The sequence below is a fragment of the Sylvia atricapilla genome, chromosome 2 (assembly GCF_009819655.1).
Source record: "Sylvia atricapilla isolate bSylAtr1 chromosome 2, bSylAtr1.pri, whole genome shotgun sequence".
NCBI lineage: Eukaryota > Metazoa > Chordata > Aves > Passeriformes > Sylviidae > Sylvia > Sylvia atricapilla.
Genome location: NC_089141.1, coordinates 18,677,072 through 18,704,731, shown reverse-complemented (window position 1 = coordinate 18,704,731; position 27,660 = coordinate 18,677,072). Strand labels below are relative to the sequence as shown.

The 27,660-nt window shown below is 37.7% G+C and overlaps 1 protein-coding gene across 2 annotated transcripts in view; it reads right to left on the bottom strand.

Annotated features, from left to right (window-relative positions):
* CADM2 (cell adhesion molecule 2) overlaps positions 1–27,660 on the bottom strand; it is a 581,269-nt gene that overhangs the window by 38,483 nt on the left and 515,126 nt on the right. The window contains exons 7-8 of one of the 2 annotated variants that reach the window (XM_066340913.1): positions 22,647–22,825; positions 4,017–4,136 (exon numbers count right to left, since the gene is read on the bottom strand). In XM_066340913.1, coding sequence (XP_066197010.1) covers positions 4,017–4,136; positions 22,647–22,825 — 299 coding nt within the window. The remainder of the gene's footprint in view (positions 1–4,016; positions 4,137–22,646; positions 22,826–27,660) is intronic. The other variant, XM_066340912.1, reaches the window with a different exon arrangement.

Below are 27,660 nucleotides of genomic sequence, written 5' to 3'. Positions count from 1 at the left end.
GTGTGATTAACATAATGGGAGCCCATGGGAAGGTTTTATGTACATTTGTGTGCATAAGCTTTTTCCCCTCTGTGAACCCAGAAACAGAGAGCTGTTCTGACTTGTGGTGGCTTCTCCTAGACTGCTAATCACACTCTCTCTCCACCTACAGGACTTGGAAAGATTGGCACAGCACCACCCAAATTACACTAACAAAGGATTTCTCCAATGGAAGCCTCCCTTGTTTCACTGTTGGGACAAATCCACAATCCTCTTGTGCCTCTTCCCAATCATAAAAGGGAAAATTGCATGGATCCATGCACAACCCCCACAAATAACATTACATTAATCTGACAGAAAGACATCTACTCATACAGTGTATAATTATTCCTTCAGTAGTCCCCCAGATTTGTTTCTTCTCATCCATTTTAGTCTCATTTTGTCGTACATTCCTCATCATGGTTATTAGGCTTTAAGATACCCTTGACAAATATATAAAGGGCAATATTCCTCACTGGCATCAAATTATGTTTAGGGTTTTCTGAGTTAGAAGGTAATGTACCAGTAAAAGAGTAATTAATTCCTGAAGGAGTGAGCACAAAAACAAGCATACGTTTGCCTGAGAAAGTGAAAAGTTTGACTAAACAGAAAGTTTATGAATTATCATGCTGTCATCCAACTGGATCAGTAGCCTTTTTCAAGTTGTTTACTAAATTCCAGGCAAATTAGGACAGCCATGAATCACATGGTTCCAGAATTAACTGATGACTTTAGGAGAATTTTTTTTCCCCATGAATTAAGGCTTTTGGTAATGAGAAGGCACAATAATCAGAATGCCAAATGCCTTGGATTCACAGATTCCATTGGCTTTTTATACCCTGTATCTTATGCCTGTAAAGACATTTCCTGCGTCTGGATGTGAAGCAGCACATACTCAAAGTGGACTATGCAAAAGTCATGCAGAACAGAGGAATGTCTTGTGAAACTTACCTGAGGAGATTCTTAAGTATTAGGCACTAATTTTAGAACAAAATTTTTGAAATCTGCCTAGAAAGTTTATTATGCCACCTATGGGGAACCCAGTTCAAAGATATTATTAAACAGCATATACTACCCTAAATGTTGGGAAAACACGTTTCTTTAAGGCATGAACCAACAAAAGCAAAACAAAGAAAAAACCAAGAAAGTTTTGATGTTTGAGAATATGTAGATAGTTTCTCAACTTAATGCCCTTATATAGTCTTCCATGTCAAAAATCTTATTGTAATACGGAGCAGAGGTATCAAAAGGAAATATGTTCACATGGTACCTTTTGCTCAGCAAGCGACAGATAGTACTGAAAAATCTGACCTTCTCAGAAATGGCTCTTATGTCATTTGTACCTCTGACATTGGAGATGAGGTTCAGTCTTGTACTTCAGGATGGCAGAACTCCACAGCAGGCACTGAAAGTCTGAACATTATTTGTTTACAGGTCCAAGAAAGATAGGGGATGAGGAGACCCAAGGAGATGCACCTTGTCTAATTCCCTCTGCCATGGGAATCAAGCACTTTGAAAGAAAGTCAGGATGAAGGAAGCCATAGAACTTAAACAGCTGAGTCACTGTCTCACATGCATTTACAAAGTCTCTGCTAAATGTCTTTGCCACTAATTTAAGGAATCATTTTCCCATTGAACTGGGAAAATAACTCTCCATCAGAGTCATACTGACTTCTGTTTGGAAAGCAAAACCAAACAAGCTGGTGCCTTTGGCTTTTTTGCAGAGCATATCTGTAAGTTTTCAGTCCTTGCCCTTTCATCTCTCTCCATTTGTGGTCATTTTTCACTGTGACATCCCCTTCTACCCCCCATTAGAAACAGCAATCCAGTTGTCTTCCACTGTAGGCTAAAACATCCAATTACTTCAGCCTTATCCTCATTATTCACAATTAATTTCTTTATTTTTGTTATTAATCTATTGTATTTCTTAACACTGTTTTGTTAAATTTCCCACAACTTGCTCATTTCATTTTGCACCCAGTTTGATGCCCATTTTCCTGTTTCTTCCACATAGTAAACTCTTCTTTTTGCTTTAGTGAGGCTTCATATCTTAGACTGTTAAAAAACCAACTTCATTAATTTATTAAATGTCTCCTATTTTTTCTCTGCATTGGGATAAACTATCATTTTCCTTTCAATACAAGATTTTGAGGAAATGGACTTCCCATGCTCATTTGTCCCTTCTATTACCTCCCAACAGACTCCACATACCACTTCCTTGAGGTTGAAGTGGTCTCATCTTTTCAGCCATTTTGCTGCAGTATTCACTTCCTTCTTTCTGGGAAAAGGGAGTGCTCATGTTTCAGCAGTTGATCACCCAATTTCCCCTCTTTGACTTCCTATTAAAGCAGCATCTCTGTAAGTGTAGCATCAAATTACATGCATTCTCCCATGTGTTAGAGCTGAAACTTAGAAGAGAGTTTTCGGTTTCAGACCTTTCTATTTGATGCTGGATGCATGAACAGTGAAAATGAACACCCCACAGGAAAGAAAATGAGGTCCTAAACCACACTCAGGAGGTGAGACAGTGCATTAAAAACATCAGTACAATCACAACAATGACATAGTTATGACCACATAAACAAGCAGAAGAAAACAATTCATGAAGGGCAGCAAACTTCAGCACAGCACACCAACAGCATCGTACTTCCAGGATGTGAGCCCTCAGAAAATTGGAAGCTTCTATGCTTTACACAAACCACTCTTTTATAAAGACATGGTAATTCCGGTAATTCTGCTCCTTTTCAGGAAATGCTCCTCTTGCAATCTCTAAGACCCATGAACACCTGGCTGTTTTCTGTGGTCTAGCTTTCTCTTTCTGAAGGAAAAGGACTACTACAACACTTCCTCTTTTCATTAAAATAATAGCAATTTCACATTAAAAGTAATATTAAAGATTAAAAAATACAATTTTAGGTTTGATGTCAGTTCATCACATGAAGGCCACATTATTAAAATATCTGTGCCCTGTGGAGGAAGAATCTCGGTAATCTGACACGATCACAATCTTTACTCTTGCAAGTTAGGCAGGTCACTACAATTGACTAATAACTTTTCAGAAAGAAAATATTTCATAACTGTCTTAACTTTCTGTTCTGTTTTAGCCTAACTGCACCTCATCATGTCAGTACTTGCAGTGTGGTAAGAGAATATTATTTGCTCTCTTCTTGTGCAATGAAAGATTTCAAGGGACCACATAAGAACTTTCTGCCATTTCATTTGCCACGAGAGATTTGTAGCTACCCAGAAGATGATAATCTGTAAAACCTTCTGCACACATCTTCCCTATTTAACAGTTATCTTATCAGCCACTGAATAAAAGAGTAAAAATAACCTTTATATTTTGCTCATAAAGAAATGAAGCATTACTAGAAACATTTGAAAAGCTATAACAGAAAAAAACCCCAACAGATGGGGGTCAGGAAGGGGAGAGAGAACTTTTAGCTCATTTACTCTAGTTCTTGTGGTGAGATAACACCCCTAAATCAGGAATGCCTTAAACTCTAAAAGGCTAACAAGGGTGATGCAATGCAATGCCTCTGTTATCAAGCTTATGAAGCAAGATTTCATCAACAGAAATTCCAGTGCTGAGACATCTAGCTTGTTTTAAATGGTAGCACCCAAGATAACCAGTCTTAAAAGGTTGTATTTATTTAAAAATAGCTTGCTTACATTTTACATTAAAGTTAATTTACTAACCTTAAAAAAATTAAATGCAAATGTATACCAATAATTTAAGCATCCGGTCAAAGTTCACATACACACTGCTAGAGCAATGACAACATTCAAGGTCATACGAAATCTTTCTTAACACACGTGGATTATTTTTTTAAATATAGACTGAACTGAAACGTTTGCACCCTCTCTTTAGCAATTTCTATCCTTGTTTAAAAAAAACAAAACAAAACAAAAAACCCACAACTAAAACCTCAAAATCAAAGCTCTAATTTCCTATTTATCATGTGCTTCCCAGGCCATAACAAAGAAGGATACTGTACCTCTGATGCTGGTGGCTGCTGCCGATGTGGTTGTGCTGGCTGTTAAGGCTACATTGGTTGTGACTGTTGCAGTGGTAAGGGAGGGGATGACAGTAGTGGGAAGCAAAGTGTTGAAAACATCTGGTGAGTGGAAAAAAAATAAAATAAAATCATATCATGCAAACAAAGGAGAATCATAATAGTGGTTTAATATGTAAATACAAGCATGTTGAAAATGGCTAAATTAAAACATGATTAGCATAAATTATTACAGGTACAACAGAGTACCTTTAAATTCTTGACATTTATCACTCTCAATTTTTATAGTCAATCTTTGAGTACACAGAATTTAAAATTGTTGAAATGACCACATTTCCACAGAAGCAGAGAGTGACAGTTTAAGTGACAAGAATCCATTTCTTCGCTGAGCCATTTTAAATGTCTCACACAGTAGAAACCATATACAGATGAAACATGCTGTGTCAGAGTGGGAAATGGAAAAAAACAACACCATCATGCTAAAATAAACACACACATGTTAACAAGAAATGGCTGTATGTTAAAACACCCACTTTCAGACAGACTCGATGAAGGGAAAAAGGGGAGAAAATGCTACTAACTATAAGAGCTGCTTTTTCCGGATTGCTTTTCTTCTTCTCACACATTTGCTTAAGACACAGTTGTCTGCTAAGATCCAGAGCAGAATATATTTCAAAATCTTTACCCTAATTAGCAGGCACAGTCATCTTTCAGTCATCCTTAATGCTTACAATTTATTCTTAGTACACATCAGTATTTTTATAAAACACGTTCAGATTAAAAACCAGAAATGACAATAACATTACTGATAAAAAAGCATGCATGTAAGTCAGAAAAAGTCCATACAAAAAATGACAACAGCATCCTATAAAACCCTTCAGGTTTTTCTCAAGAAAGTGCAGGTGCTGCCAGCATTAGGAGCATGACTGCTTCTCTGCAGAGGAACCAACAATGCCTGATGCAGAATGCTACAGTACAGAGCAGAACACGACCAGATGTACACATAGAAAATACTTCGATTACACTGCCAAAAGCAATAAAGACCAATAGGACTTTGTTTATAAGGTGATTGCAGATTTTAAAGAACAAACAAACAAAAGCTCTGAAGAGAAGCAGAGAAAAGCACTCCTGAGAACACATAAAAAGCATCTGGCATTTTTCAGATTATTTCTCTTGCAGGTTTGAAAGGGAAAGACTCATTTCTCAGCAGTTTATGGTGAGTAACCCATTCCATACTGATTTCACTGAAAATATTTCTGAAGGGTGCTATTCAGTGCAATAAAAGAGAAAAAAATCTGACCCATAATCTGTCTTCCCTTGCTGTGGAAAGAAATGCAATTGGTCCCTGAGTGCCATCAATTCTGACTGAAATCAATAGAAGCTGAGCAGCTCAGAGCTTCTCAGTATTGGGCCCTACAGAACACACTTCAGACACATGGTCCTTGAGTTCAGCATTGCATAATTACTCTCTTAAGACTTCTAAGTAGCAAGCTTACCTTATTTCCATACTGGATGACAGACTACTTTCCAAGTTTAAAAGTCTCCTCGTTAGTTAATATCTGTAAGTCACCTACTGTATTCCTCTGGTTTTGATAAAAAACACCACTATGGTCTCTGGAATCTATACTTGTGTGACGTTCTACTTCTGAAGCCATCAGAAAACAGTGTAAGATTCATCTTTCATCTGTACACTGATTTTTAATCTAATGCACACTGATATTTAGTCTAATTCCCAGTATAAAATATTCTCAAGACAGAAAAATTAAAATAGGTTTTTAAAACCCCTCACAGTTTTTGCCATATTAATCACCAGAAATAATGATAATATTACCTGGAGTGGGAGTACCACAATAATGCAATAGAACTGAGTATAACAAGCATTAGAAATAAATTAACATGTTAAAAAGATACATGTCACATGTACTGATCTATGCAATTTCTTCTCATAAAGGAAAAACCTTCCCTAATAAGTATCTGTTAAAAATTAAATCAAAGAGAAAAAAACCCCACCTAATTCATAAGGAGAGCAAAACCTTGTTTATTAGGAAAGCTTTATATCCTTCTTGTACATAAAAACAATCAGTGTGACTCATGGTTCCATTCATTATCTTTCTTAAATACCAATTACTTAAGACTGCAATGACAAGTTTTGGTTTTATGACAGTGCTATCCAATCTGCAAGCACGCTGTTTACCTGTTTTACCAAATAACAGCTTATATGAGTCACTGGTGAACTTAGAACTTTCTGGTTTCTCTTCTAAACAAAGCATTTTAAACAAGATTTCTTATTTTAGATTAAAGGCTATCTAGGAAACATTCTAGCTAACGTGAACTAGGATACGCCAGTGTTTTAATACAGATGTGATCTCATCAGAAGATTCATTAAGAATAATGAAAACTTGTGCAGAAATTTGTTTCCTAATGAATGTCATAAACTCTGATGCAAATCATCAAAATGGAAGTCTGGCAGAAGCCTTAAAGAAAATATAACTTCTCAATAGGGATGCAAAACCAAGGAATAGCATTTGGTTTCTTTCTTTGCAGAGTGAGGTGAATTTCGCCATGTGAACGACTGCCGTCTGTCTGCTTTGCTCACAGCAACACCAGGACCTGCTCCCAAATATCCCAACACAAGAGAGAAACCAGGAATCAGCAGCCTGAGGAGCATCACATTACCCAAGCAATGAAATCTGAGTCTAGAAGAGACTCTAGAAACATTTGGTTGGTACCAGCTTAGGTTCGAGTCTCTGCCCAGTGGAACTACTTCATTAACAACATGAGAGTATGCAACAGGAACATGCAAAATAATCAAATAGCTCACAGCTCTCCAGACAACACTTTTTGGAATGCCTGGACCATGTCTCATCCTCAGATTCTACTCTGGACAGCCCAGATCGAAGCACAGCATTCTGCGATGATCCCCACATTGAAAAGACTTGTGTGTATGGTGCCTGCTGAGTCTGACAGAAAGGCTCCTATCAGTTCTTCCAAGATCTATGGATTGTCATCAAAACTTTGCCTTGAAAAGGCTTTTGCATAAGAGAATACTTAGACTAATACTTAATACTTAAGACTATTCAGTTCAAGAAATAAACTAGAAATAATGTCCAGTGCTGCTCAGACTCTCAGCTTGCATTGCAGGTGTAGGAGGTAAATGGGTTTGGAAGTTCCCAAAAGCACATGTACTCTGTATATATAAAAAATTGATACTTAACCCACAGGCTTCTGTTCAAGCCAGATGGATCACTGTGCTTCATAGAGGATGTGCTGCTCCACTGCACACCAGAAAAGGGAATTACAATTCGACCTGTTTCTAGTCCTGCAGGACTTTTGGTCATTTTTTTTTTTTTAATGCAAGGCAAACCTATCTTATTTCCCTAGAGAGGGATACGTCATCACCCAGAGCTCCCTCCTGGCAGCTACTCAGAACATGGTATCAAAAAGACACTGTAGATTTGTCCTCTAGAGCTTTCTATCAGGGAGGATTGTTGGGAAAGATGGGAGAGGAAGGGCTTATGTACAGAGGATCTTAACAGAAAATGGATTTGCAGATTTCTGCCCAAGAAATCTGTGCTGGAAAGAAACTAAATTCCACTTCCTTGTCTTGCAATTTCTGGATCTACTTGTACACAACATTCAGCTGAAAATGAATTTTTGTTTATGCCTCTCATGCCTCTAAATACCAAGGATCATTATGACCAAGAGACCTTACAGAGCAGAACTTTTTAATTCAAGTAGCCCTACCCAAATCACTGCACGAGACTGCTGTTTCAATAATACTAAGGTATTAATCCTTAGCCTCCTGTGAAGCAGAAAATAGCTATATTTTGCAGATGGGGAACCAAAGGAGATAGAAAAGCCATGCTCAGGAGATCTAGAATTCAAGCAATAATTGTCTCCATTAATTTTGAAACCTCACTTCTAAATTCGATGTTTGTTGACAGGCAGATGTTCAGTCAAAAATCCAATAATGTAATTAAGCTGGTATTAACTTAATCATCTTGCTAGCTTTGAAATGCAAACAACTCATGGAGAACAAATTGTTTCTATAAAAGCTGTTGGAAATAGAAAAGGGGTTGACCTTCATGCCAAGGGATGCTCATGGACTTTTTGTCACTTCTGTTCCACAGGTTATAGAGGTGAGGCTCGAACTGGACATTCAATGAGAGAGATGGGCTCCTGACCTCTCCCAGGTGGCACAAGGAGGTTTGAGCTGAGTTGCAAATGCTCTGCCAAGAACACTCATTCCAGTGGGGACCTGACATGAAGTCAGAGCTCAGTACTGCAGGGAGGAGACTGAGGAAGGCTCTGAAAAGGTATTCCTCACAGCACTGCTGCCTGCTAACATCCCACAGGCAGGAGCTGGGGAGAGCAGCCAGCACGCAGCCCGAAGCCTGATTCCCACTAGACAGTGGAAAAACAGGCAAACTGGGCTTGCTGTGGAAGCTGCTCTTTAGCAGGGGCACAGATGAAAACTGCTTAGGAATGGCAGGGCAGTGTTGTGCCAGATCATCTCTAAGCAGTGTCCAGGCCCACCAGCTCAAAATTTCCTGTTTGCTTCTACTTCTTCCTTGAATTGATGCCGCATTCTCCTTGCTCAGGCAGAAGACATCCATCCATTTAAGTGTAGGGAGCCTGGATAATTTAGTCTCCCTGCCAATTTGGCCCTGAGCATTTTTACTCTCCATTTCAAAAGAAATGAGAAATGGTTCTGTTTGGTTTAGCAGGCTTAAGTGAAAGATAGATCTGACCTATTGAAAATATTTGACTTTTTTGGTAAAAAACACAACCGATATTTTGACATGACTGAGCACAAATCAGACAACAATAGCTGGAGTTGATAAAAATGTAAAGGCTTTTGTTTCAAGCCTGACAAAAGCTGACAGAAAAATTAAAGGACAGAGTGATAATGATGGATGGTCCTTGCTGTATTTTGACTGAGAATGAATAAAATTTTAAGTGGTAAACTAAACTGAGTGATGACCTACCTGAGAAACAATCTCACTACTCTGTGAAAAATTTAATCAGCCTGTGGTATGTAGCCCTAAATAATTTAGCAAGGTTTTAAATTCAAAGGGAGCTGCATTTACCTTGCACCAAGAAAATGGGAATGAACAAAAGGATCACTCAGCTTGAACATCATGTGCCAATAGCTCCTTAGCACTTAGACTGAATGATCATGAATGCTCATGGACATGAGGTCAAGGGGTTCTTTTTACTAATTGATTCAGATTTATGAAACTCTGAAATGGCAATTATGTGCTTGACATTTTTGCTAGCAAATCAGATGCCATTAAAAATATCCAAACCCTTTTAACAAAAGCTCCATGTAGATCTGTATCTTTAGTTATACCAATAAAGTCTTCTAGTGGACGAGTTCATATTGCAAGACATACAGTCAGACTAAAATGACTAGAAATTAGGAACTGGAAAGAACAAATCAGGAACTGGAGAGAAAAATAGTTTTCTCTTCTTATAGAAAGATTTAGAACTTGCTGTATCAAAATCATTGGTTTGTTTTTAGGTTTTTTCCCCCTATTTCAAAAGCAATAGGTTTCAGTAGCAAATGAAGCGTTAGAGAGTACAGGGGAAAAAACAAACAAACAAACAAACAAACAAACAAAAAAACCCAACAAAAACCCAAAAACAAAAACCAAAAACCCACACCAAAACAAAACAAAACAAAAAAAAAACCCCACAAGCAAGCCCATTTCCTTCAATTCTCAAAGTGCCAAGCAAAACCTTCGAATCTGCACATCCCTGGCCCAAATTCTGTCATTAGAAAGTTAAGAATGTAACACAAAAGAATGAAGTCCATTTCAATATTATTATTTAGTACTGGCAGTATGGGGTCATCCCAAATCTCTTCAAATGAGGGCCTGATATCACACTGTGGCACATTTTACAACACTCACTCTGACCAGAACTGCTTATGACAAAATAAAAAATGCGATGAATATGAAAAAACAAGGTGTAGCAGCAAGTTATTTCTGATTATGCCATCCCATTTGACACTGATATATGAAGAAGTTAGCTGCCCTAAATTGTCTAGAAAGAACTCCTGTAGTGAATATCTCATTTATTTGTGCACCAGAGCAACAGCAGGACTCACAAAGACCACAGGTGTGTGAAAGGCTGATTTCCCACAAGTAGAGCAGGTCAGGCTCAGGACAGATGTGAGAGCTGCCAGCAAACACGCAGCTGTGCATCTCAGGCAGGTGAGGAGGAAGAAGCAGTGGGATGGAATTTCCTCATTGTGGTGGCAGGAAGACATGGCACAGGAGAACAAGCTTGCAGGGCTGAGATCAGTGACTGGACCTGACTTCTCTCCTCCCTCAAGGCGCATCTGCCCAGATCCAGGTCAGGTCTCAGCAGAGCTGTGGGACCCAGGACCCAGGAAGGCAGGAGAGGGATTTGGGGTATTTAGGTAAAAACTCATCTCTGCCACCTTCTGTGAGCACTCTAACAAGCAGAATATGCTGAGCAGAGGCAGCATCCACCCATTGCTTGCAAAATCAGAATCCAGGATTTAGTAGACACTGGGACTGTGGGCTTTATAATGCTCATGGGTACTTGCTAAAAATTCTAAGAGTAACAGTAAACACAGAAAGGAAAGGGTTTGGATGTTTTGGGTTTTGTTGGTTTTTTGCTCGTTTGTTTGATGTTTTTTTAATGGCTGTTAAAACACGACCTTTCTGCACAGAACCAGATGTTGCCACAAATTTGGCTTTGTCACCTGGAGACTGGAGCAGTCTGCTGCACTCACAGTTGGTGGGGCTGCACAGAGGGACTCCAGGACACCTGAATCAAGTATTTCACATGAAAATCATCTAACATGAACATTTGAGTACTTCACTGGTGGCTCATAGCTCTCAAAATGTCGGGTCAGCCCTTTGAAGCCCTCAGTGTTTACATAAGGGATCATTTTGCTCCCCACAGCACTCCACTGAATCTGCTATCAGTAAAAGCACTCTGACTGCAGCTCCCTTGGAACAGAGGGAGAAGTTTGCAATGAAGGCCTGGAGATGCTGGAACATGCTCCCATTTCACTGCCCGTCACACTCATTGTTTGTCATCAGCCCAGCCATTTACAAAGCTCCCTGTCCCTGCTCCCAGTGAACCAGAAGAATAAAATGTGACATAATGCACTGTCTCACAATATATTTACCTATTGCTGCTCAGTTTTGGTGGGGAAGATTGTATCATCTGCAACATTTGGACTGTAGGAAGCCAGTAGGCTGTAATGCCTTATTTCTTAATTTCTATTTCTGCTAGAACCAGCTGACACACAGAGATCTTCTAAAAAGGATAAATTTAACAAAATAAGAACTTAACCAGGTAATTGGATATTGAAAATTATTTTAGTGCAGGAAAAATTGCAATGTTTTCGTAGGAAAATTATTTCATCCTGAAGAATCTGTTTTCAAGCCGTCTAAGTTTTACTTTGTTAATGCTTATTAGTGCGAGATTTAACCTCTAAGGACAAATCAAACCAAGTATTAAACAGAAAGATTAAGCTCCAATGTTCTGGAGTTATAGGAATATAATGCATACTTCAATTTACTACAGAAGTACTGTAAGACCTTTTTTTTCCCCCAAACTTAGCACAAGTTTTGCAAGGAGTTAACGAAAATTCTTTCCAATTCAATAGTAGTAATAATAACAAAGCCTATTGTTTTAAAGGAGTTAATTTGTGTTGTATAAAAGCTCACCTTTTTTATTAAAGTAGCTACAAATACTGCACTGAAGCTTATGTAACTTGTCTGAAAGAAACTAAGTAAAATTTGCAGGGCATGGAACAGGATAAGAAAAAGAATTTGGCAATTCAACATTTTAAATAAATATGAAGAAAAAGTTTTAGAGCATTTTTTGAGAACACAGCCTCCAATGAAGACACTTTATTTATAAAAAGGCAAATATACACATATGTATGTCTTGATTTTGTTCTTAGCTCTACATTAACAAAGACAGAAACAGGAAAGAATGGATTTCTGCCTTGAAGATCTGTAAGATCATTTCTTGAGCAGTAGAGACCAAACTTTAGGAAGAAAAGAGAGTATTATTCCCATTCCACAACTGAGGAAATGAACACAGACGAATTAAGTGGAATGTCTTATATTTTACAGACTCCTGAGCCTGACAGGGGAGTTCTGAACAGATTTCCTGAGGCTCATTTTAATCGTCTGCCAAAAAAAAAAACCCAAAAAACCCCAAAAAACCAAAAAAAAAAAACCCCAAAACAAACCAACCAACCAACCAACCAACCAAACAAACCAAAAAAACCCAAATAAACAAAAAAAACCAAACCCAAAACCAACCAAACAAAAAAACCCCAAATCAACAACCAAAAAACCCACAAAAGAAAACAAAACCTCTCAAGATTGCATTTAAAAGAGCAGTTCTCCTTATACCTGCAGTGCCAATTTCACTGCATTCAGGACAAAATGTTGCCACAAAAGCCAGCAAACATCTTGCATGAATAAAGCCAGCACAATTTTCCCAAGAAGCACACCATTCTATCACTATTAATATGGTGTTCTAGGCCCATTGTCACTGCTTAAAAATCACATTAGGGCTGTGATGTTCATTTTTATTCTTTTTAAGTAAGCAGACAAGCCATATTTTCTTGTTTTTCCAACCATAAAATAGGAGTATTCAAAATTAAATGAAATAAAGTACTGACAGCTGGCCCTTGAAAACCTGTAAGGAAAAGCTAACGCACAGTACAAATTCAGACACCAGCAGCCTTGATGACAGCTTGCTCAGAGTGACACTTGACTCCTTCTGTGCACACCCCACCCCACCCCCCCAAAAAAAAAAAAAAAAAAAAAAAAAAAAAAATTAAAAAAGCTCAGCCAGAACTGCATTGAGAAGTCAGTAAAGTGAATTTTCTAAAATTTCCTTTTTTATGGGATGGGGACAGGTGTTGAGACTAAATGGAGGTAAAGAGATTGTTGATCTCTATTTTATTAAAGTTGCTACTTTCATTTTTCTGAGAAATTCAGGGCAAATCACTGAAGTTGCTTAAGCAACTCCAAACTCCCAGCAATAATTCCAAGGTTAGTAAAGAGAGATAACAGGGACTGTCATTTATTTTAAATAAGTTTAGTTCAAAATAAAATCAAAGGGTCCAACACTAATCTGAAACACTTTATCCCAGTGGGATTGCTGTATCTTATTGAAAATCACCTTGGGAAAGTGACAGGCACTGTGCAACCTAAAACATAGATTTTTGCACTTCACTGCACTTCCTCTGACTAATAAACTTAATTCTCATATTCCTATCACCAAAGGACACTACCTGAGGAAAAAAGTCCCTGTCTTACAGCTGTCAATCTTTTATGCTCTGTGTTTTGGGGTTTTTTGTCCTCAAAAGAGTTCTAGACATGTTTTACTGGATTACATGGATTACTGCCATGATTCTTTGGCTTTGTATAACACATCGCTATGAATGGTGGGATCTATGCAATACTGTCAAGACCTAATTTTGTTAAAATTACCCAGTTTTCCTTCAGGCTAGCACATATTTAGTGTCTTGACTATCATGCCATCAAGCAGGATAGTTCAACTAGTGGAAACCACAAGGATTTTTTATATAAAGAACTATTGATCATATCTGCTAATTTACTTTAAACAAAGTGATACACAAAGCAGTGCAAGGAGATTTCAGTTCCTGTTCCAAAATGATGAAAGCCATCATCATGAACTCTCCTCCATCAAGCACTTCAACATGTCAGCATCCAACTCCCCCTGCTTCCCCACCAATCAAGAGTTGGGAAACCTGCAGAAAATGTCAACTACAAAACCACTGGGGGGGAAACAAAACCATTGGTGCAATGACCCACAGTAATATCTGAAGAATAAACACTTTGTCTGCTCCTTGAGTTTTTCCCCATCAAACTTTCTTCTGTCCCTCCTGCTCTCTTTTGATTTGTTTGTTTTTACACTTGCTGTGAGGATTAATAAGGGCAGTTTCAGATGGAAGATAATCTACCTCAGGCATGAGTTTACCAAGAAAAGCAATTTTTTTTCTCCAAGGGAGTAAACAAGCTGTGTGGATCCCAGGGAAGGGAAGGCAAAGGCTCCTGGCTGAAAATTGTTGGGGTCACTATCACAAATGACACATCAGCTTACACCACATATTTGGAGACCTCTTCCCAAGCACCTGCCAGGAAAGTTCTTTCACATGGGGTTAGAACCTTCTCAGAGCTTGTGAAAGAACTACAGCCTGGTGAAAGAAGTTAGGGCATTGCGGGACATCCTCACATGGCAGATTCCAAGCTTCATCTGCTTTGGTAGCAATAGTTTTAATGGGTCTTTGCTTTTTTTTTTTGGGTGTTTTTTTTGGCCTTGCACATGAGGATGGTTTTGAGATACACCCTTACTGTGCTCCTGGTTGCTTTTGCTGTCTGCTTCCCTTTCTGTGGGAATCATAGAGAGAGACTGATGCCATGAGCTCTTTTGAAAGCTGCCAGAACACTCTGGAATCCCTGAGACAAAGTCAAAGTGATTTACATTAAGGCAGAGGAACTCAGAGTAAGACCCAAAGCAGAAAGTCTGTGATAGGGTTCAACATTAAAAAACGTGACTTTAATTACAAAGCTAAGAGAATTTTATTATATTGCATCAAGAACTCAAGCAGTAAGAGCTAGAGAAAATAGCTTGTGATTGCAGCATAGAGGATCCCATTTTGGAGGAGGGGATAAAGACATGTTAGGTCCCAACACAAATTTAGATTGAACCTATGCTGCGAAGAACGATGATAGGAAGATTTTTAAATTTTGTTTGGTGAAACTTCAAATTCTCGTTGGTTTGCTCTGAAAGAATACTGAAAACAAGTGGAGAAATACTTCATTTGCTTTAAGAAAAAATGCTAATAGAGTACTTTAAGAAACATGCTACTGAAGATTTCTCCTTTATATAACACAGAAATGCAGGCTACGATAAACTCCAGAAACATTTGCCAAGTAATTAATAATTAAAATTTTAAAGAGAAAAAGTGGAATAATCAGTACTAATAATTATTAATACAAAATTATGGATGTTAGACATATTAACAGTTTGAGATAAGCTAATTATCTGTTTTTCTCCGAGCCTCCATGCTCATCTTCATACGTGATCAGAGCCCTCAGATACAAAAGTTCTCAGAGCTCTCTGAGAAAGATGCACATTCTTTGAAGAAGGTTTTCTCTACCCCTCCTCCAAGGCATTTACATCTATCTCCAAGAGGATTCACAATCTCAGTTGGAGCAAAGCACAGTTCTGATGTATCACCTGGCATGACCAGTGGTCATCTTAAGGAATATCATGCAGATAATGTTCTATTTTCTTTCCTGGATGGAGTGAAACACTGAGGAACCTATTCTTAAAAGAAAGGTAAGTTATGGAAGCAACATATGAGAAAGACAGAGACAAGACATCCTTATCTGCATTCCACCACTTCATAGTGCAGGAAAGTCTTCAATTTAGAAAAATCACTAAATCACTTTAATATTGTCTTTATGGTTTGAGTTTCCTGAATAAATGATCTAGATGGAAACAGAAGGTCATTAACAACTGCTAGATTATAACTTTACCATCAGTCTCAAATGAAATTATTGAGTTAATATTTTCTTCATAAAGATTGCATATGATGCTCACAAACATGGCAATTTTACAAGCTGGCATCTCAAAAGAGAAAAAAAGGTAAATTGAAGTAAAGTTCAGGAAAACTGTGGGTACAAGCAATAGTAAAAGGTGAAAAATTAGAGAGCAATCTTTGCTACTACAGCATATCAGTGATGATAAACTCAACAGTACTGAAGGTCAGCTAAAACAGTCAAAAAAGCAAGAGTGACAATCTTTTCCTTTTCAGAAATCCCATTAGAACTATCATATCAGCCAATAATATGTGCACAAAGAAAATCAAATATTTTCAATTGTAGTGTGTTTAAATTAAAGACATTATTCAAAAGCACAGCTTTATAACAAATACAGTATGTATTCAAATAGGAAGGAGCTTTACATATTAGAATATATTATTAAAGTTTATACTGATATATTTTATATATTGCTATCTTTCCATTGTGAGAGGGCCAGGGGGGAGATTCTCTGCTGCTGAAATACTCTGCATTCAATTTCAATGATTACTCCAGTATGAAACTTAAAAAAAAAAAAAAATCAAAAACAACCAACCAAATCTCTTATATGTCATATTACAAAACTACTTCATTTAAGAAGTTTTCTTTAATGAGAAACAGTATTTTAATGTAAAAATGTAGACGTGCCAAACATATTCCCCCAAAGTGTTAGTGTGGTTTGGAATGTCATTTTCTTGACCTTCCCAAAATACTTTTAAGATTATGTGGAAAAAAAAAATCTTATTTTTCTAAAGTTACCATAAATGAAGAAAGATCAGTTCATACAGCTCAACTATACACCCCACTATTCAAGTATTTATCAACAAAAAGCAATTTCAAAGTTGCTACCCTGAGAGTGTTCAGGGATAATAGCTGGACAACTCATCCATAAAATTAAGCCAACAACTCTACGACAAGTTTCTTGACAGACTTCTCATATCTGAAAATGTCAACTAAACACTATTCTTCTTCAGCCAAATAACAAAAGCTCTATTGCACAATTTCTTAATTCATCTGACTGCAGGAAATTCAACTGCATTGTGCTTTAAAGTCTGGACCACCTCTTCTAACCTAACCAAAAAGTCTTCTGGAGAAGTCAGCTTTAATGTTGTGGTAATGATAAAATGTCTTAATGTCATTTTACAACACTGATGTAAAACTGGAGTATTTCAACACAATTTGAAGGGCTATGCTTTGAAAAAGATAGCTTGGGGAGAGGGAAGGCTTTTGAGACTGAGCAAGTATTCATGAGCATGCTTTTATTTCGTTTCCAGCTGAAAGCCCAGGCTCTTTTTTTCTGCAAGTTATCTTCCGTATTTTTAAATTTATTTTTACTTCATATAAAATGGGAATAGAAAAAACTTCTCACCTTTGTTTTAAATACTCAATACTGACTCCTTTCTTTTAATTCAAACAAAGATACAACAGAGAAAAAATTTTCAAAACTAAAAGGCACACGTAGTCACATGCAGTAAATTTCTAATTAAGTCCTAAGACCTGTTCTGAGTCTCATATTCTTGATATACCCTGATTGCTGTAAGGGAAATGCTGGTTTATTTATTTATTTATTTTTACAAAATTCACCCATTATTGCAGCTATAAATGTTATTATTGTTTACATCACACCACAGATCTGCTCAATTCTCTTTCTGCAAAGCCCAAGCTTTGCTCACATAAATGCAAGGCATTCCCATAGGCAAAGAAAGCCTTTTCTCTGAGGTGTGTGTCTAAATGTGACATTTCAGTTCAGAAAACTTTAATGGAGGAAATTTTTAAAAAACGTCCAGTCACCTCAACTTGTAGGATCTTAGCACCAAAACATGAAGCAGCCAAGATTACTGATGAGTGTGCTGCCCCACAAGGATGCTGCTTGCTTTCTTTCCCAAATTTTTTACGTGGTTTTTCTATATGTTTATAAAGATAAGGTGTTCCAAAATACTGCACAAGATTTACCAGAGGTCTGTAGTAAAAATATTTGTAAACTGAAAGATCTATTGCCTATTCATTAAGGTTAATTTTGAAAGAAAGCAGAATATATCCTCACCTCCTCAGGTTTTCTTTCAATTTTCTGCTCTATTTAGTTTCTACATTTATAGAGAGATATGCACAAGTGAGTTAGAGAAATACAGGAAAGAGAAGGCCCCCTATAAGGACATCAAAACAGAAAAGAAATATAATAAAAAATCTGATTGCAAGCAAATAGACTGACAAAGACATAATAATCTATTAACAGATAGAGGTAGAAAAGCTTGTTTTAGTTCTTGTGTTTTGGATTCCACAGAGTTTCCTCCAATTAAAACAAACAAACAAACAACCCAACACACTTATACAGATGTACAAGTGCGTGGTGCTGGAATTATTGTTGGGCACAGGAGGTGAATCTCTATAAATATATTTAGAGATAGGATTTAATAAACTAAGGTGTCTGGTGCAGATTTGGCATAGTGCTGCTCCAGATATGCAGAACAGTCAATCACAGAGATTTAGAACTAGACCAAAAAATGAAGAAAAAAGCGGGAGAAAAAGAGACCTTGTAAGAAAGAGAATGGATACATGGGAAAGAACTCCAGGAAATGCAGAATTTAAAATCACAATTAATGAGAAGTAGAGACCAATGTGGAAATACTTTAGAATCTATTGAAAGGAAGCAGCAAATGTAATTTTAAATGCAAACTTCCAGCACAAACAGCAAACAAGGCCAAACAGATTGTAAGGTTGAAAAGTGAAGAGATCAGGCACCAGGCTTAAACAAACAAAAGAGAATACTTTTCCCTGAAAGCACATAACTAAATTCAGAATCTTGTTGCCACAGGTTACTGCTGGAAGCTAAGATGACAAATGTTTTGAAATGGGACTGGACAAGTAGGTGGGATATAAATAATGCTGCAGTTGGGAAAGGTGCACTGAGACTTCTGGTCTTACACATTATAGGAGATCTTCTGTTTGAAAGCATTCAAAATACTAATGAGGTTGTAACTCGGTCTTTCAGTTGCCTTTATTTGCAAAAAACAGCTTGCCCAAGGAAAAAAATGCAAAATTGAGAGGCTAAAGAAAAAGGAATATGTCATGCCACCTTTTATTCCCCAGAGATCCTCAGTAACCGGCTCAAATGCTCTCCTAGTTAAAATCTGGGCAATAAGAACTGCCTTGACCATCCACAACTGCTGACTCACGTTCATTTCCATACTGCTCTCCTAGACAATTGCTGCACAACACATTATAGCTCTGAATATTTCAATTAATTTAATGCCTGGCAGTAGACTGGGAGATCAGAATATTTCACCAAGGAACTCCTTTTTCAAATAGGCCTGCAAATGATCAGCTGCTGCTCTTTGCATAAAGGAGGTTTCTCGAGGATGTTCTGTCACTCACTCCAAGGTGGTGTCGAACTGTGTCTTTGGCAGTGACACCCAGAGGTTGTGAACTACTCCTCCAAGCACAGCAGCTGTGTGTCTTCAGGTTGATTATAATGGAACACCTCCTTCCTCAGCTCCAGCTAAATCACTGTGGTTATTACCAGAGCTCTGCAAGCAGAGTCTATGCTTTTGGGTTGAGCAACATGAGTTTGACAATTTACTCTGTTTGCTGGTGATTAATGATGAGTACTTGGACAAAGGTAAACAAAAATTCTTAATAAATTGGAAGAGAGTGAAAATTGCCTGGGGCCCATTACCAAAGAAAGGGTGTAATATATCTAGCCAGAATGTGCACTTCTAAAGCACTAAGCTTGCCAATTAGAATACAGAAATGACAACAGCTACAGGCATTAAAGCCTGTGCCTTTGTTACTGCTTGAAACAAATGTTTGAGCAAACTACGTGTCTTGCCTTTGTGTTTCTGCCTGTAAACTCCGACTTTGTATCCACCTTCCTGCTTCACAGAGTACTCTCTGACATTTATTATTAAGAATAAATGTTAAGAAAAATGAAATTAGCAGTCACATTGATTCAGCAAAGCAGCAGGAGCATATTTAATAGCCCAAGCCTTTAACCTTATTCAAATAGATTCAATTTCTCTGAAGTCTGTTTTCTTTAATTATACAAAAAAAAATCTAAAATAATGTTTATGTTGTCAGACACTAATTGTATTGGACAGATTTCCATTCATCTGCTTACAGTAATATTTATTTTTTCTGCCATCACTTAACATCAAAACAGTGTTACCTCATCATTACCATTCAAAGGGGAAAAAACCTATTCTTCTGTATAATTTTGTGTTTAGGCCAGACCAGTTAAAGGCATGAGACACTCTTTGCTTGGTTTGCAGAATTAATATGTATAAACACTTTGCTTACACCTAATCTCTAATCACGATAAACTATATTTTCCATTTTTAGCCAATGTTCTCTCTACACTAAAGCTGCCTAAATCTTCTCTGAGTTAGGAAGATAACTTAAAAAAAATTGAGAGAATTAGTAGATTGAGTACCACACAAGATGGGGAGATTTCTTAGTGGGAGGAAAAAAAAAAAACCAGAGAAGCCAGATGAAGCTCTTACACCATTAACACACAGAAAGAGATAAAACCCTGTTGAAGTGAAAAAAGAAAGGAATAAAATGTATGGAAACCACAGTGTATATATAAGAAAAGGAAAGCTGTGAATCATGTTGCCCTTCCCTGCCTGTGCAGTGGAAGATACCCTTCCACTGATGCCCCCTGTTTCTTCACACAAGCTGGTGTGGGAAATCTAGCACATCCCTTGTCTTGGAAACCTGATATTCAAGGTAAGAAGTCATATGATTAATGAGCTCCAACAAAGGAGTAGGACAAAAAAAATTACATCAACACCTTAAGCTCAGGCGAAGAGAGGAGAAATCAAAGGATGGTTCCAGATATATTTAGGAAGATTAAAAAAAAAATCTTCTATTAAGTAGAAGGATGCATCTCAGAAAATGATAAAAAGTAGGTTTTCTAGCCCCCAGAGAGAGAGAAAAAAAATTGTATAATTTTAGGAGGATTATGGTTCACTAGAGACATTCATGAATGTAATGAGCTAAAGAAGGGGTAAGGCTGCTTAAATTTATCTATACAACAGATTGTGCCACACTTGATAAAATAATTGCGTCAGTCTCCTTTGTACTTAAAATAAACCTTACAACTCTGAACCCCAGTAAATTGTTAAGTACTAAACAGCATCTCATGCTCTGTCACATAACTCTGATTGTTTCAGAAACCTGGCAAGCACCTGACATTTACCTTCTCTAGTTCCAGCACTGGAATCGCAGAAATGCAATTAGGAAAATTCAAGTACTCATAACAGAAAAGGTCAGCAATGAGCAAGCTAAACCTGATAACATGCCTAATGTGCTGCCAAACATAACCGAATGCCTCCCTGATAATGAATGATTTTACAGACTGCCAGGAAGTTGATGCAAGATAATCAGATCAACAGGGGACACACCACTGTGCAAGAGTGGGAATGCTAAAATATTCTTTGATAGAGTTCTATTGCTGATGGAAAAAGATCCCTCAATATAAAAGGCCATATTTTCAGAAATAATCACATAAATAAATTGGGCAGAAAACACAAATGACAGAAGTTTCAACATATGGTAAGTGCAGAAGCCGTTAGCTCATCAGAGGCAGAGCACTTTGTGCCTGCAGCCAACAACCACCACACCACTTCCTCTGGGATGCAAAAGACATCTTTTCTTTTCCTCTTCTTGTAGCAGCCAATGTAAATCGAGGTTAGAGGGTTTAGTTTTTATTTGTCTTTAACACAGAAATACTCACGCAGCAGTACAGGCTCTGTGTTCCTCATGCAAAGATCTCCTCCTTATTTGTGTCACCTATATAAACTAATATAAACCTATAAACCTATATAAACTAATGGTGAACTTTAAGAAAAACAAAAAGTAACTTAAATGTTTCTTTTGATAAATGACATTTCATGAACAGTGCCAATAAATATCTTATTACTGAAAGGAGCACTTAATAGAAGTTTTATGCCAAATACCTAGAGGCAGGTAAACCTGTAGCAAAAAACGTTTCTGATACCTTACAACCACCAAGAAAATGTATACTTGTAACTGAGTTCATCACGAGCAAATAAAACCTACATAAATCGCATAAAGATTAAAATTTACATTAGATTTTTTCATTTTATTTTGTCATAGTTCTAAGAAATTGCATTTAAAAAAATAGAGGGAAAAAAGTACCATCATGAACTGAAGTCCTGCCTCTATATTCTCTTATATTAAAATTCAAATTATGGAAGTCATAACCTTCCAGGAATTACCTGTGATAAGACAGCATCATGTTTTGAGACTCCTAGACCCAAATTGTCAGGCTGTATTGAAGGCAAATGCTAATTTTATATTATAGTTTCGCCTACAGCTGAGTTATATCAATCTATTTCATGATCAGTGTAGAGGGCAGCTAGATCTTTCATATTACACATATTGTTGCCTAATTTATTAGGGAAAAAACCCACAACTATTGTAATTTAATGTGAACCTTCCTGTTTTTCCATTTTATTGGAAATGTTACAATGCATTTAGGACATGACACTGTTTTGAGGTTTGACTGTAATGATGGGCCAGGTGACATCAGCTAACTTGTATGAGATGAATTTTCTCAGTAGCAGCCTATAACTTGAGTGAAGTATGCAATGTCCTGTCTTTGGTGGTCTATAAAAAGCTAAGCAGAAAACCTCAAGCACACATCTGTCTGATATTTCTCCATATATCCTTTATATATAGCTTTATCATAACAGCTGGGCTTGAGGCAAGTATTTATAAAATAGTGTGCAAAACAAGGGCTTACTTAGCAAAAAGTTCACAGTGTAAGTGAATATATTTTGTTTAAACTGTGTGAAGAGAGGCATGCCAGTAAAAGGAAGACAACACACTCCCCACAGCTAGAGGACAGCATCAATAAAAGTACAATTACACTTCCAAATTTTCTTGCTATTCTTTCAATGATGGCCATAGGCACCTGATTGTATCAGCTCGAGGTGTTAAATCTGCATGGAATGTACCAAGAGAGCACACTCACCATGTACTATCAGGACATATTCTGTGCTGTTCCGGCCAATGGGGTTTTTTGCTTCACATCGGTATGTGCCGTTGTCTGTTTTGTTTAGGAAGCTGATGCTCAGAACCCTGCCATTGACAACCATTCTCTCTGGATCTGGCAGCTCTCCACCATCCTTTGTCCACAGTACTGGTTCTGGCCTGTTGGATCAGAGTACGGCATTTATTTAGACACATGAAACACATACATGCAACGTGAACATCAAAAATAGCAGCAACTTACGAACAGTTACCCACCACCCCAAGAATATTTGAATTACTGGATCTAATGAACTGTCACTGTTACAACCTTACCATCCTTACCAGCAGGATGTGAACTGCTAAAGAAAGTGAAAGAACAAGAAGAGAAATAAGAAAGAAGACAAATAAAAAAGAGGGCAGAATGGTACTGTAACAGGCCAAGATCTTTCCTAAGTTAAAAAAAAAAAAAAATAGTTCTCGTGAGGTTTCAGGGCCCACAGATGCTTGGCAAGGTAAGTGCAAATAGGATGATGTGGGTGTAATTCTTAAAATACTTAGACCATTCATATTCACGAGTGAACTTGAAAGCACTGAGTATTTTTCATGAAACAGACATATCATTCCCAAAGTAGCACCTGTTACACAAAACCTAAGGTTGTTTCTCTTGCCACATTGTGACACAGCCCATCCCTTTCTCCACCTTTTCTTCATCCTTCCCTTAAATAATTCCTTGTTCCACATGTTATCACAAGCACTGTAAGATTTAACCTGAAATCCTGTGTGAAAGGTTTCTCTTGTGAAACCTTTTCTCTTGTGCCTGATGCGCTCACATCAAACAAGCCAAAGGCAATGCCCTGGCAGTGATAACCCCCTAGGCAGGGTAAGGGCACGACAGAGCAGGGAACTGACAGTCCTGAAGGTTCACACACATCTTCCCACTGGCAATGCAGACCTAACTCCTTCCTAGAGACTCTCCAGCAGCTCCACAGTCCATGAGATCTGCCTAACAGACAGCAGGATGTATTTATTACTGACATGCAGCCTTTACTTGTGTGTAACAAGATATACTTTAGAATTTACATGAGGGAAATCACCAAAAAGACAGGTCTGTAGCTGGGAATGAAAGGTTGGTTTACTGAATCTTGCCTATGCAATGAGGAGACATTGAACATCTCAGGCCCTTTTACACCAGTCACTTCAGCAGGATATTCCCAGCCTGAGGATTCAGTGCTACCTTGCTTGTAGCTTTGTGCAGTATAAGCCACATATCAATCTCTACCCAAACATGCCACTTGTATGACTCAGTAAGAAACCAAAATATAATACACTGTTATAAAATTAGCAGTTGCCAGGTTAGTCACTAGTCTTACTCAAGAAACACTTAATTTCACTAATATGAAGCAGGTGTTTAAAGCCTATTAGATATAATAAGCGCTGAGAAGAAGAAATAAATCTAAATACTTAAGGAGAAACATTTAGCCAAAATGTGGCTTCATAAGCAGAAAAATAGTTCTAATAACTGTAATGACCTGATTTTCTTTTGAGTTAGGCAACACATGTAAACAGAGAGAATTTTTCAGAAATGCACTTGTATAAAATTCAAGTTAGTCTTGAAAAAAATATTTATTCTGAAATAGACTAGATATACACATATTTTAGTAAAATTTTGGATGACACCCTGTTAAAATGTTGTCAAAACTTAGTATTTTGAGCGGCTATTCTCTGAAATTTCAGTTTTTTCCAGAAAATCATAAGCTTAGTGAATAAAACCACAGATTAGGAACCAATGGTGTCATGGGCCCAATTTATGCCTTACCATAAGTATATCTTAATCCTCTTCCTAAATTCATTTTCATGAACTTGTATCCACGCACACATCACACACAATGTACACTCTTTCTGTTTAATGCAAGCAGAGAATCCAGATGTCCACGCTGGTGTAGAAACATTGCCCTACAGAGCTCCCAGCATTAAGGTGTGATTTGCTGTGATAGGTGAAGGTGGATTTGCTCAATTTTCCAGCCAACTCCGCATTGTTTCCCATTTACCAGCTTACTGTAGATCTGTAATCCCAGCAGTGGGGACTCTGAAACACTTCTGCTGCAATGTGCACCATTACCTGCATAAAAGGTGTGTTAAAGCCACTTCTGTGCGGTGGTAATTTATGGAACTTAGGTTTTAAATTGAAACTAGATGGCATATCCTAGGGGAAATCCTATAGGATAACAAATAAGTATGAAACGGAGCCGTATATATAAATTATTCAGGGAGCTCTGTCACATTGTAATACACCAACTCTAGTCTTATACAGAGCACTTAGCTGTAGTTGCAAAGTGATGTGTGGTAGAAAAGCCAGGGCTTAGAGAGAGGCAGATCTGCATTCTCTGGGTGCTCGAAAGCTGCTAATCAAGAGTGAATATTCAGCCATGCTGTGCTGTATTTGTGGCAGCAGAAGAGCAGTTCCTGGGCAGCAGGCCCACAGCCAGCCCATCCTGGTGGCCGGGCACAGCTCTCCCTCCACCTCATCTCACCATGCTGCCTAAGCAGCAACTCTGTCAAACCACAGAAGTAAATTCTGCCTGCCACTGCTGGGAAGCTTCAAGACACTTGGTCTAAACAATTCCCTGGTGAGGCAGAAGTGAGCTAAGAACAGGAGATGTGCTCGTGCACCCAGGCCAGCCTGCTGCTGCGGTCAGCAACACTGGGATGGCTGTTGAAGGGAGGCATGGGAGTACATCCATTTCCTGCTGTCCGTTCCTCCTGCACTCTGCCAGCACCCACAGCCATTCTGTCAGGGGTGCTGCAGGGCCACATCTCTTCTTGTCTTTTGTATCTACTCATTGTTTAGACCTGCTGCCTATAAAATATCTTCTGGAATCTGCTTATGGTGTATGCCAACCCCACCTCCTGTAGCAATGAATTCTGGAAGTTCCCTACTTGCCAGACAAAATGGTATTTACTTTCATCTGTCTTGCACTGATCTCCTAGAAGAGGCAATGAATATTGCAGGATGTGGCAAGTAACACTCCTTCCTATTATAACCCTGAAGTTATGACAGTCTAGCATTTAGCAGGCCTGTCTCTCCCTCTTTTTCTCTGTTTGCTGGAATTTGATACCTTCTGAGCTTAACAGCAGGGAAAAAGTTACACAAAAAAGGGGCAAAGGAATCTTAACTTCAGAGCACATTGGTATTCTTTGGTAATTGCCTTAGTATCTTTATAGTCGAAAGCTGAAACATTGAAACAGCTTTCCTTCTGTCAGAAGGCACAGACAAGTGTGAATTCCCCACAGCTTACCTTACTGAAACACTTCCATAGGTGCAGACCCAGACAGAGGTTCTTGCTCTCACCCAACATTTTGAACGGGATACCTAGGTTTGATATGCTAGAACACGTGGCAATTACGTCCACTCCTAATATTGCACATTTTCTCTACTGCATCCATCTCTAACATTGCAGAATTTCAGTGGGTTGTTTTTAATACCAATGAGTTGCCACAATGCTGTCAATTCCTATGTTGACTGCATCAAATAGGGATGTTTGTAAAAACAGTACCTTCTGTTTGTGCATTTAGGGAAAGCCTTAGAAAAAAGAACTGGTTTTTGGTACAGAAATCTGAGTCTGTTAACTGTCTTCATGTTAGCCTCAAAACCTGACATACAACCAATGAACTTTGGTATTCTTTTCCAGTCAGAATTAAATGGGATTGAAATGAAGGTATAAAACACTGGTGGGAAGTTCCACAAATATTCATATTCTATATTGTGGTACTTTTCTTACAAGTAACTGAACAATATATATAAAGAAATACAGCAAAATTATTTTGTAATATACAGCAAATATAGCAAAATAAATATTTTAAATACAGCAAAACTATTTTCTGGACTTGAGACTAGAAAACCTTTTCTTTCAAACAAGTCGGAAAGAAAGGTAAGGGCAAACTGATATATGTTGGGAAAAAATAAATTAAAAAACATATGCTTGATTAGAAAAGAACACCTAGGCACCAACTTACATTTCAACAAGTGTTTACAGAACATGAAAGTCAACAGTTACATTTGTCTACAAAGTTTGCTGGGTTTTTTTTTTTATATTTTAGCTGAGGCCTTTGAAATTTCACAGGAGTATTTTAAGACAAGTTTGTTATTTTTTTTTCCTTTCTCCATCCTTAGCCAAAGGACAGTGATGCTTCAGAGCCTTCTTGTAATTCTCCTCTTTAGTGAGATCTTTAACTGCAACAGTTAACTTACCTTTCATTTAAAAATTACACATCTATCTATTGTATTATGTTTTCCTTTGAATGAAGTGAATTTAAGCAATGCAATCCATTTTCACTTGAAACTTCTTGGCTCTATGCATTTTTATTGCCCTTTTCTAATTTTTGTGTACACAAAGGTCATGTATAAAGCGTTCTTCACTGAGTCTTAGTAAACAACACTTGGACAAACTATTGGCCCATGATAATAGTGCAGAATAACCTTTTCATTCTCATAAGATCACACTCAAAAAAAACCCCTGACCAACCAAAAACAAAACAAAAACAAAAAAAAAAAAACACCCAACAAATAAAACCCCAATGCCACCCTTTATATACCAGTCTCATCAGGGATATTATCATCCAGCTAGGTATTTAAGCATCCTGTCAAAATTCTGTAGCCAATGTGGGTAAAGGAAAGATGGCAGAGAATAATTGAGGAACACTAACAAGATAAGTAAATCATTATTTTGAATAGGGCCCTCTCCAACAGTATCTTTTAGTTCTCCAAAACAGGGGTACACTTGTATTCTCTGAAGCCCATAAAAAACATAATCTAGTGGATATGTTCAAATGAGTAATGGAAAAAGTATCACAAGATTTATCAGTGTTTGTTGTTGGAAACCTGGTGCAATGTTAAAGTCATCTAGGGAATGATTGCTTCATTAATTGAAACTTACAGTTCTTTGTATCAAGAAACTGGGTTTTTTAGCTTTGTCAGTTAATCATCCACTTGAAAGTCTAAACCTTGGGGGAACTTC